Source organism: Coptis chinensis, chromosome 7, assembly GCF_015680905.1.
Source record: "Coptis chinensis isolate HL-2020 chromosome 7, ASM1568090v1, whole genome shotgun sequence".
Taxonomy (NCBI): Eukaryota; Viridiplantae; Streptophyta; class Magnoliopsida; order Ranunculales; family Ranunculaceae; genus Coptis; species Coptis chinensis.
The window spans coordinates 39293456-39305789 of NC_141462.1; the positions used below are offsets into that span (position 1 = coordinate 39293456).

The window sequence follows — 12334 nt, forward strand, 5'->3', positions numbered from 1 at the left end:
ATTTCCCGCGCCGTCCTTTTGGGCTTAGAGAGAATAAACTTGTGTTTTAAAATAGAATAGGAACTCTTGCAAAGCAGTTCTGGTGTTGAACTAAAGCATGTTATCCGATGAAGTAATGCAGAGTAAAAACCCTTCAACCACCCAGCAAGAAAGGGCACAACTGAACTCACACCATACATAGGTAGAAACATGCAAATGACGTAGCCCGCCGAAACATGCAACCATCAAGTGTGAATCTTTTCACTATTAATATCTCAATAATACTGACATGGGAACACCATGCCCTCTATGTAGATCTTATATATATATATTAAACACTAAAAGAGTTTGGTGCATTCAGAGTGTCAAACAAGTTCCAGTAGTGATCTCTACAATTTGAAAATATGGTAACAATTAACCATATTAAACTGTATTGGAAAAGTCCATCAGTACAAATCCCGACTTGCTCAAATCAATCTCGGTGGTAGGGTGTGGGAGACCACCATTATACCATTACAGAAGGCAGCTGTGACAGTCCAATTATAATCTTTAAAACCATCCTGACCTAGAAGATTAGGTCTGATACTAGATTGGTTAGTCCAATCCAGCTTTAAAAGCACCCCCTCCCTCCCCTTTCTGTATAGAAGCTATATCAGCATACAAGAGACAGTCAGTGGTGCGCACCATATTTTGGTCCTAACTTCGAGCACTAGTATCCTTTGCTGACCCATCTCTTCTTCTGAAGGATAAAATAGATGCTTGCCATGAATAGCAGTGAAAAAATTAAGCAGCTCTTCTCTAAGTCTTTCCACCTAATGACTTCAGGTCTCCTTGCTTCAGTTCAACGTGTTTTCCAAGCCTGAAAGAACAAATCTCATATTAAATCACCTAACTATGACACGAATATATAATATGTTCGGTATCATATTACTGAATACTGATAATTTCTGAAGAGGACGTTTTTATCACATGACAAGGATATGGGCTGTGCTTCCCCTTTAGAACAATAAGGATGATTAACTGATTATACATATTTGATTTTTAACAATCAACTTATTTTACCTAGCTGCTCTTTAGTTTCCTAGGTTTCGTGTCTTGAAAAACATTTAACCAATTACTAAAATTAAAACTTGTGCTTTAGGCCTAACACATATGACGTATCTTCATCCAGGTTGGCCCAGACACAATTCTTAATTTCTAATTAAAATCATGTGTTGACATCTGGGCTGTCCAATACTACCATCCAACAGATAATGCTCATCTTGTTCAAAGAGACACAATACCATCTACTTCGTCATCACCACCGAAGAGTCGCCAAATTTCATAATAAGTGTCGAAGTAAATAAAACTAGCAATCTAGAAACCAAAATCGTAATACAAAAACCACAAATCTAAGTTCCGATCTGGTTTTCCACAATCAAATAATCTCATCTGTTTGTCCAGGGCTCTATTCCTCTCTATCAAGGGCATTATAAGTGAAAGTGAAATTTTTTACTGACCCTTGGGTCTTGAGACTAGGGAAAACTATCTTCTTGAATGATCAATTTAATCAATGTATCAGGAGCAATTTTGATCCTAATACAAGAGTTCCATAATTCTTAAGACTGGATGGTACTGGCTGGAATGAGAACATTATAGATGAAGAAGTCTATCCTGGTTGTATTGCTGCAAGCCTGCAAGTCTTAACGCCATTGTTGTCAGATCTACATCCATAGAAGACAAGGTGCAATGGCTGGGATCAAACAAACACAATTTTAGTATTAAAAGTGCCTATAAACTTTGGAAGCTCTGATTACCAACAGATTACAGTCACAAGGATTTGGAAATCAGATTTAGCGGCTAGATGGCGACTCTTCCTTTGGAAGCTCTATATGGGCATTCTACCTACTGCAGATGTGCTAACTCTGAGGCATCTGGTGGGTGATTTTTCATGTCCCTTGACTCCCTTCTGTGTTCACAATGAGGAAACTTGCTTACATATCTCTTTCATGTGTGAGTGTGTTCAGATCCATGATAGAGTAAAACTATAAATTTGCTAATGAAGAAGAAAGTTTAATGAGAAACGAGAGAGGAAGAAGAGGGAGAAGAGAGAAAAGAGAGAAAAGAGATTGGTCTGGATGGATGCTGGCCTTCTCTAACACAGCTTTTATATAGGAAAAAATAGGGTTTCTATCTTTTATATCCCTTAGAACTCTTAAAAGATAACAAGATAAGAATGGATACTTATGAATGGAATACAAGAAGATGATGAGATCATGCAATGGGTGAACTACAAAGAAGAACAAATGGCTAAACAAGGCATTTATGCTAGTTTTTTACTGCAGTGAATCTGGGAGATGAGAAATAATTTTATAATTGTGACTTTGAAGGTGGAAGACCTAACAGGTTGATGCTGCTAAGACAAACACAGAGCCTGTGGACCAAGTGCTGCATATCTTTGGAAATTTGGAAAATCGACAAAATCCCAATCTCCAACCCTCCAAACTTATATATCATATGTAACTCTGTCGCTGAAGATTTCAACCTAGATAATGATGCATCATATGACAGGATCACAAAAAAGGGAGCAGCAGGAGCCGTTCTATGGGATAAGGGAGAATCAAGGCTGCAGGTTATAGGAAAATCAAAACAGGAAACCCAGAAGTTGATGAATACCCAGCTGCTTAGGTGGGAGCTCTACTTGCGGCTAAAGGAGTCAGCAATGTCAGATTGAAAGGGGATAACAAGGCAATAATACAGGCTCTGAACAACCCTGAAGAAACTAGTTGGATGATGAACAGTGTCCTTACTAATAGATAGTCTTCGCAGTTGTAATTTGTTTTCCTTTAATCTAAGTTACATTGACATGGATACGTGTGTCCGCATTCGACAGGCATACAAAGTGTCCAACACGGTAAAATATTAAAAAGAGGTATATCACATACAATGTGTCCGTGGTGTGTCCTGCACAGACACGTGGATATGTATCCTACTCGGATTATTTTTAAAATTTGGTGTCCATGTAACATACTTTAATTGGATTCCTAGAAGTAGTAATGAGCAGGCTCATGACCTTGCTAATTCAGCTTTTTGGATCAAGGACCGAGTTCTGCCCCTAGTTGGTCCATTAACTCAGATTGCATATTTATTTATTTAATTTAAGTAATATGGGCTCTGCTTAACGGAAAAAGAAAAGAAAAAAGAATCAATTGGTATTTTTGTTTAACAATTATCTCTTTGTAATAGTTGAGTAATTGTTTTATCTAGTAATAGTTTTGTTTATCAAGCAAAAAAGAAATACTAGCCAACATGAAAGAAGTACAGAAAAAAAATATGAATTATTTGCATGAAAAAGATAATAGAATAAAAGTTACCCAAGATCTGAGGGAAGCCGGAAACCGCCTATGCGAACACGCTTAAGAGAATGAAGCTGACAAAAAAAATAAGAGAAACTAATTAACTAATAAGATTAAAGTACTTTTGTTCTTTTCTGACATGAAAATAAACGAAATTGAAACCACTGCCAACTTTAATGACGTGAAACAGAGATCAATGAATTGCTGTTGTGTTTAAGTTATAAAGAACCAGATTAAAGTCGTTAGAATTTAATACAAAGGATAATGAATGCATTGCACACACATTATGTCAACTTTAAGTTTTTATCACTTGATAAATAAATAGACATTTTTAATATTATGTGTAATTTCATCATGGTTATTGTTCTAATAATAATCTTTGCACCATTGCTACGACATCCTAATCTTTGATGAATCCTGCGCAAAGTCAAATCAACAATTTTTTACTGTTAAGACACGTAAAACACGTAAGGAGAGTCTTAAATAAGGGGTACCACAGTGGTTGTAGGACAACCTTTGTCAACATATGAACGCGAAAAAAGCATAAACTTTTGGTTTTATATGTGCACAGTACCATTTCATCAAACTACAGAAATCTATTTCACAAACCTTTTTATTTTGTTTATCGATGCGAACATGTTACTTTAAATCTTTCATCCCTAAGAACCAGATTATAAACTTTGAAATCTATTTTATCATCCTTCACTTTAAACTTAGAGGGTGAGAAGCGAAGCTTTTATATCATAAAGAACTCTGATAGGGTGCAAGTTTTCTTCTTATACCTAAGCAGATACAAAACTACACCGGATTCAGTTGCTTCTCTAGGAACTAACACAAGTAACACTTACTAATGATCAATTTCATTAACAAACCTCATTGCGACATGTCTCTGGGACGGAACAGACAGAATGTGACGACTGTTTTTAATCCTAGTGACTTTAAGGAGATATAAATCCAGGAAGGAACATCAAGATAGAAGAGTTTGATAAGTAAAAGCACGACATATGAGTCATTGATTAGCAGAATTTAGGCAGTCTGCTCAGTTCAGGCAACTGAGTAATCAACGCCCCGTAATTCCTCCACAGCCACTATTCTAATTTTATTAATCAATATGTTTACTTGATTTCAGAAAGGAAAGCATGACAAAGGGAACCATGTTCCACTAATACAGAAAAGCTTACCATAAGTCCGGCGTTTTTCACCAGTTCACGAACTTCATGATTTCTCCCTTCATGAACCTGTAAGAACTCAATTAGTCCAAGTCAAAAACAAATACGGTAACAAACTCACTGATGATTTACTCAAGTAGGTTCTTCAAAATGGCTAAGTACCACAATGCGAAGTCGAGGCCTTGACATGTCAGGCTGTTGCCGTAAAAGCTCCACTGAATCAGGCCTACAATGGACCCCTTCAATGATAGTACCCTCACTGATAGATGTCAAGTGTCGTTTGTTGACAGTACCATCTACAGCTGCAATGTATCTGCAGTGCAACACACTTTTATCAATTCTCAGGACACCCATAAGAATGGTTTTGACCTTGTCAATCTCAATGCATGTATCCGTCGACATTGTGTAAAAGAAGTCAAAAATTACTCGGGATGTGAAATATTGATTCTCTGGTTTTCTACACAACATTTCAGTGCATTAAGATAATAATGGATGGAACCTTACTCCTTTGATAAGCCAGAAGAAGGATGTGAAATTCTTTGAGCGAAATCTCCTGAACCATAAATTTGTACAATCAGCATAGCATGTTACTTTTAAATTAACAACTGAAGAGCATGCAACCAGATGACATACCTACCATCATTAGTAATTATAATCAACCCAGTTGTTGCAACATCAAGACGACCAACAGTAAATAATCGTGGCTTCGGTGTTCCAGGATTGATTCTATTCTGAAATGTGACAAGAAGAACATAAGAACTATAGTTGAGGTAATTGATATTCCCACATCATTTGAACCATGTTGGGGTCAGGCCAATATGGGTGTGTGCATGCTGAAATGATTGTGGGAGAATGAGGCCATGGGCGTGGGCAGATCATGGACTGCTCGCCATCAGGTCTAAGCCAAACAGATGTGCAGACTGTATGGATGAGAAGGCAAATGGTTGTGCCAGACCATATAGACAAAGGCATATTGATGTGGACTCGATGTCTTGCTTCCAATTTGTTATAAAGGAAAAAGTTCTATCGAGGTATATGGGAGGGATGTCTGTTGAGCTTAATGCATGACAGTGGATGCTAAAGCATGGTGCATGAGCAGGTTCGTTGGCACGAATGTGGGCATATGATAGTCCTAGGGTGTGCATAGGCGTGACCTAGACCCCGTTTTATTTGTTTTTGTTTTTGTTAGGTCAGTAATATTACAGTGGCCTACAAAACTTAAAGTCAATGTATCCTCCCCACTAGGCAGACAGAATTCAATACTCTAGCTTTTAAAGGCAATTAGGACTCAAGCCTATAATATAGTAATCCATAGTGCTCTTATCTAAAGTTTCAGAGCTATATCTTCTGCAAAATTCACTCCACTAAGAGTGTGAGACAGCAGTAATCCCTGAAGCCTCAACATGAAGCACCTCCATCTAGTCCAAAGTTTCCATGGTTCCGTGAAGCAAAGGCCTGAATAGCTGCTTGGGAGTCAGATTCAATCCAAAGGTTCAACCAGTTTCTGATGATACCTAGAATGGCATAGGACTAAGCTGAGTAGTCAGTCTCAATGCCTGAACCTTTTGTGCAACTCAGTAGGAATTGACCCTCACTATCCCTCAAAGTAGCACCCCAAACAGATTCACGAGGGTTCCCAAATGATGCACCATCAACATTAACTTTAACCTGGTCATTCATTGGAAACAACCATTTGCAAGCTGTTACCTGAGGGGCATTTCCAAGTTTCCCTTTTACAACCCAAAATCTGATAATGTCCTTGTCCTAATCCTACATGAGTTCATGTGCCCTTTTGATCTAAGTTACATTGACACGGATATGTGCGTCCGTATCCGACACGGATACGAAGTGTCCGACACAGTGAAATATACAAACTGAGGTATATCACATACAATATGTGTCCGTGTTGTGTCTGACACGTGGATACGTATCCGACATGGATTATTTCTAAAACAGGTGTCCATGTAACATAGCTTTTGATAGATGACCTGCACAAAGCACCTCCTTACAACCTTACTAACAAAAGTTTGACCAGCTAGTAACATAACAAACCACTGCTTTTGTAACTCTTCCTTGTACAATAGGCACTCCTAGGACTACCCCTATCAACTCCCACTTCTTCAATAGTATTCATTCTATCAGCTGTCACCCCACCAAAGAAAATTGTACTATAATCCTTGCTTACACATTGGCCAGATGACTTCTCAAATCTTTGGAGTAAATCCACTACATTCCTTACACATTTTATATTTTCTCTAGAGAAGATAAAAATTCCACTCGCACAAAAGCAAAGGATTAGGTCCGGACACTTGTCCGACCCGTACCATAGGCTTTGAGAGGCCATTCCTTAAAAAAATGATTCCTCTAATCAGCACATCTTAAGCGAGAGCAAACAGTAGTAGTGAGAAGGGGTCACCTTGAATTAGACCCTCTTCCAGATTCAAAATAACCACAAGGTCCAAACATTTATTAGGATTGAAAGCGTGGCAGTTCTCACAATGGTCATCACCCAATCAATCCAAATCAGATAAAAATCACATTTCTTTAAAACCAATTTAAAGAAACCCCAACTAAGAGTATTAAGCCTGTGTAATATCAATATTAATTGCCGTATTCCCAGCATATCTTCTTCTTCAGTTCGACAGCCATTTCAGAGGGACTAGGCCAATGTTGGACTGAATGTATCTTCCCTTGATAAAGACTGCTTGTTCTGCTGATACCAGCTTCTCTCAATTCCATTTAACCTCAGTGTATGAGTTTAGACACAATTATCATAATGAAATTACCCATACAAATTGGCCTAAATTTAGACATTTTAATGCATCTTTGTCCATTGCAATGAGAGTTAAGTAGTTAACCGCGAATGTATCTGCCCCTCCACAGAAAAAGGATCTCACAGCTGTACAAACATCAAATCTAATAATAGGCTAAGAATGCTGATAGAACTCCTTGAAATCCATCTGGCCTAGGAGAACTCCCTTGATTCATAGCAAATACTACTTTTTCAATTTCTGATAAATTAGGGGTTGCTGTTAACACTGCATTGTCATCTTCAGTTACCATGTCTAGTACCAAACTCAACCAACACTTCATCTATTTCAACTTCCTTGTGCTGGAATCTCTTTTCAAAATTATTTACACTATATTCTTTTTATCTCCTTTTGTTTAGTTATCTTCTCCCCATTCTATGTTTGTAATTCAGAAAATAAAGCAGCCCCTTGTCTGATCTTGTACAAGCAATAATGGAAGTATCTGGTATTTAACTTTTGACTTATAGATGCCGAAAGGACTCTCTATGCTTCAGAACTTCATTGAGCTGATGTTCTTTCTGCACCACTTCTTGTTCTAGTACTTCATCTGCAGCCCTATCTTCCAACTGTTTCTGTGCGGCAGTGCCTCTAGTAAATCCTTCTGAGCCTTCCTTATGTTACTGTCTACATTCCCAAACACCTAGTAAAGTTTTATTATGGTTAATGGAGAAGAAAGTTTGGAGAAAGACAGGATATGGCCTTAGTTTCGGCCTTGAATCAGTCAATATATATAAGAAAAATATCAGGGTCTTACATAATAGAAACTTACTAAAATCCTCTCAGGAGATGTCCTTTTAGAGCTCTAACACCCCTCCTCGACCTGAAGCATAGAGATCACAAATGCCCAGCTTGACACAAAGAACATGAAACGGAGCATTCAATAAAGGCTGCTCAATGCTACACACTCAGAGGTCATAGTATCTACTGATTCCAAAAGAGCAGTACAGATAGTTAAGGACAAGGAAGATGCCCCATGGTTCTGCCTAAACTTAATAGCTGCTATTAAGGGTGTAATGACTAGTTTTGTGTTTATAGATATTTTGCATGTTTATAGGGAATGCAACAGAGCTGCAGATTACCTTGCATCTCTGGAAAATGCACCTGATGTAAACTATTTTGTACCTCCTCTTGTAGAGAAGCTACACACCATTGTCGAGGAGGACAGAAATAAACATGTTTATATAAGGGTTATAATGAAAGGAATGGGAATCCTAAACCCCAAACTCAGTTTTAAAAAAAAAGGCTTCGTGAGAATATCAGCAAGCTAGTCTCCAGAGTGCGCAAAAGGAGTAACAATCATTTTGCACATAACTAAGTCCTTGATGAAGTGACAGTCAACCTCCACAACCTGCGGCCCAGTCCTTATATCCCCTCGGGAGCTGTCCTCTTAAAACTCTAAACACCTCATGATTCCATTTTTTTCAAATCCAGAATACTTTGACTCCGACTGTCACTGACAAATGAAAGGAAACTCTCATGTTTTGTCCAGAAAATGTTGAATCTGAAAGGTGCATTGTGTGGTTTTGGGATTGATACACTACCACCAATTAAGGGGACACGGTCACATCCATGCCTGCACCATACTCTACAGTTCCATTGTGAAAATCTGAATGCCCAGGCATTATTGAAGATGCATATGTTCAGTTTCCCATATAGTATCTTTCACTTATTGTTGGTTATCACACCATGTTTTATCAAGTCCCACACAATGTCTTTCAATCAGTTCACAACCATTTATAACTGTTTAAAAATCTTGCATTGCATTTCTAACAGGTGGCTTTCCTCCTTTCTTCTCTTCTCTTCTCTTCTTAATACTATGTTAAAATCTCCCATTACAAGCCATGAAGCCTGAGTACTGATAACTCCCAACTCACTCCATAACCCCCTTCTAAGGACCTATGTTACATGGACACCATATTTCAAAAATCATTCGTGTCGGATACATATCCACGTGTCCGTGTCGAACACACACGGGATACATATTGTATGTAATATAGCTCAATTTTTGATAGTCCCAATGTCAGACACTTCGTATATGTCTCGGATATGATCACATACCCATGTCAATGTAACTTAGCTAAGGACAATGTTGCAGCTAGAAAGGACAAAGGTGACAACAGCTCCACCAGATTCCACCGTGATTAGTTGTTTAGAGCTGAAAAAAAATCTAATTTTTTGAAAATATTAACAAGATCTACAATACGTGCAGCCGCTCAAGACACGTCGTGGGTAGATACGAAACTTCCACACAGGCGGAAAATCATAGACAACAGCATGGATGTGGAATATTCTTATGTATCATATGTAGGCAGTGTTCAAGACTTGTAACAGTTGTAACTATATTGTAAATGATGGTGCTACTTTTAACCACAAACCCACGATCTTATGAAAAGCGTAAGGTGTGAGCGTATCCACTAAATGTGCAACAACAATATTGGGCAGAGGCCCTTCCCATTGATTCTCTAGTGTTCTTGTGTGTGTGTGCTGTAAAGTAAGTACTCTTGTAGTCTGTGTGTATGTGTGCTACTGCGCTGGAATGTAAGTACTTGTCTCTGTGATCTTGTCTCAGCCTAAGAGTGACTTAGTGGGTATCATAGGGTGCAGAAAATTCAGTACAAAACCTAGCCCTGTGACAGTGACCATACTGATGAGTGAATAACTTTACACCCTCTCTCACTTTTTGGTAGGACACATCATATTCTCTAATGGGAACCAAAAAACACTGAGGTGCCACCTATCTCTTTTTTAAGTAACACCTTTTGCTATCAATGTAATTATCATCCACCAAATAAGAAAATAGTTCAAAGTATTGCGTACTGCTATAAGCCTATATAAGGATCCTATTTTACGTCAGTAATATTGATTGAAAGTACATACCCAGCTCTTTAAATAATCATCAAGTAGTGACATAACAGACTTGGTCTCTTTCTCCCCACTTGAACATATGTACCTGCACAATTAATGTTAAGTTTTAGAAACCATTCTAGAGCACTGAAGTTACAAAAACCATTCGTTGAATAAAGGTTAAATAAATCAAGCATCAGTAGAATGAGAACAAACCCTTTTGGTTTATTCAAGGCCAAATACACCTTCGGAGGTAGCTTCTTAGAAATCCGATTCCCATTGACATATATTATATCTCTTCCAGGATCTACTCGAGTCTACACCAAAAAAAAGACATAGAAAGAAAAGAAACAGCATTTCTAATAGACTCTAATATATTCTTTGAAATCAAAATGGAATACTGAACTTGCTTATAGAAAACGAACACGAAATTCATCAAAATCAATCTAATAAATAGATGCTAGATAGTGAGGGATTACAGTAAAAAACTTGTGGAATGGAGAAAACATGTTGAAGACATGAGTAAGAATTTAGAATCGAGTGTTTGGAGGAGGGTAAGATACCAAAGAAAGGGAAGAGAGAAAAGTTTGAGGGACTAAGAGAGTCGCTTCTACGCATTCCCACAGTCTTGCTACTCAAAGCCGATGGATGCAAGAAATGTCTAAGAGAGAAGAAAACTGAGCGAAAACTCATACGTAAGAAGACACAAACACTTTCCTAAGCACCTATCCTCCTCCATTCATGTAAACGAACTATCCTGAATTTGAGAGTATTTTGTTGGTATGCTCGAAGAAATTTCACAGATGATACCACGGTGGATTATAGCTGCTTAAGAGAGCAATTCACTCGAGCACAAAATTCTGCTCTCTGATCCTTGCACACATAGATCCTTATAGCCTTCATAGTTTTTGTCAGTTAATATGGCAAGCTTACAATCACCACTATTGCTACTATTTATGGCAACCACGGGTGTCAAGTGCGTCCTATAACTTCTAAGCTTTTGAAACCTCCAAAAAATATCTAATAATCCCAACTACAAGTAAACTTAACTATGGCTCATACAGTTAATTATGGTGCTTGAAAAAAAAGAATGTACCGTCTGAACTAAGACTCTCGTTTTGAAAAGTAGAGAACAGTCATTTCTACATAGTCAATATATTTATATACAATATATCTTCTCAAATCTAATTAGTCAACCATGAAGTATTAATTTGCACCGAGTTGTAGGATTGGAAATGAAAATGTGATGAACTACAATGTCAATAAGAAGCAGCATCCAAGCCGAGGAGAGAGCTCTAGACAATATGTGAACAGTTATTTATGACCTTAATGTTGAATACGGAAGCAGGGTAGACAACAGAACTACGTTGTAGTGCAGAAAAGCTAATAAGGTTGCAATTTGTGTTTGTTCTTTTGAGGCATGTGATTAGAGCATAACAGGAACAAACTTAAACATACTAAAAAACAAAATGAAGTATATCTACATACATACCTGAGGAGTATTACAAACAGAACCATTGACAGTCACCTTCCCACCAAATATAAGCTCTTCACTACTTCTCCTAGACGCCACTGCAAACCAAAACTCAATAATTGACACACAACAAAACTTAAAACTTAAAACATATAAACAAGTTTATAATACCTCCAGCAGCAGCAAGAAGTTTACTAAGTCGCTGAGGGGGGTCTCTAAAATTCTCATTATAAAACCTCCTAGCAGCTTTAGAATACTTTGGCTCCGAAGTCAAAACAGGACTAGTATCCATTTTCTTCTTCTTCTTTTGTTTCTTGGGTGAAGTGGAAGTAGTTTTGGCATTGGCCATATCGTGAAGAAGTTGAGTAGGAGGAGTTGACTGTAGTTTGAGTTGCCCATCTTCTCCTCGAACTATCCATGGTATCAAAAGTGGGACTGCTGGAGAAGAAGAAGATGGCTTCGGGTTTGGGGTTTTGGGTTTGAGTGGTGGGGCGAAAGTGATGTTGAAGTCAGTTTTGGAAGTGATGGAGCGGAGAAGTGGGAATGCTTTTGTTTTGAAGATGGGTTTTGAGGTGAGAGATGGTTTAAGGATGACGTGGAGTGAGGATGATAGTGCTGCTGGAAGTGTTGTTGCCATGATGTTCCACTGTTTTAAGGATGGGGAAACAAAGTGGTAACTGTCGAGTGTGGACGACGAATGAAATCAATTTTGACCCACTTTTT

The 12334-nt window shown here is 38.0% G+C and overlaps 1 protein-coding gene across 1 annotated transcript; it reads right to left on the bottom strand.

Moving 5' to 3' along the window:
- Nucleotides 1-252: 252 nt before the first annotated feature.
- Nucleotides 253-12334, bottom strand: SVR1 (pseudouridine synthase family protein). Its single transcript, XM_086571828.1, has 10 exons — nucleotides 11783-12334; nucleotides 11630-11709; nucleotides 10354-10454; nucleotides 10171-10243; nucleotides 5121-5214; nucleotides 4988-5036; nucleotides 4646-4796; nucleotides 4496-4552; nucleotides 3333-3388; nucleotides 253-838 (listed from the first exon to the last, which is right to left on the bottom strand). The coding sequence occupies exons 1-10, from the start codon at nucleotides 12246-12248 to the stop codon at nucleotides 778-780; spliced, it is 1188 nt and encodes a 395-aa protein (XP_086427954.1). The 5' UTR covers nucleotides 12249-12334; the 3' UTR covers nucleotides 253-777.

Bases quoted from the DNA above. Each gene is read 5' to 3' on its own strand.
- SVR1 (XM_086571828.1), bottom strand. From the start codon at position 12,248: ATGGCAACAACACTTCCAGCAGCACTATCATCCTCACTCCACGTCATC. The intron at 10,455-11,629 runs GTATGTATGTAG...TTTTTGGTGTAG, and splicing joins CTGTTTGTAATACTCCTCAG to ACTCGAGTAGATCCTGGAAG. The intron at 3,389-4,495 runs GTAAGCTTTTCT...TTTTTTTGTCAG, and splicing joins TGAAAAACGCCGGACTTATG to CTTCATTCTCTTAAGCGTGT.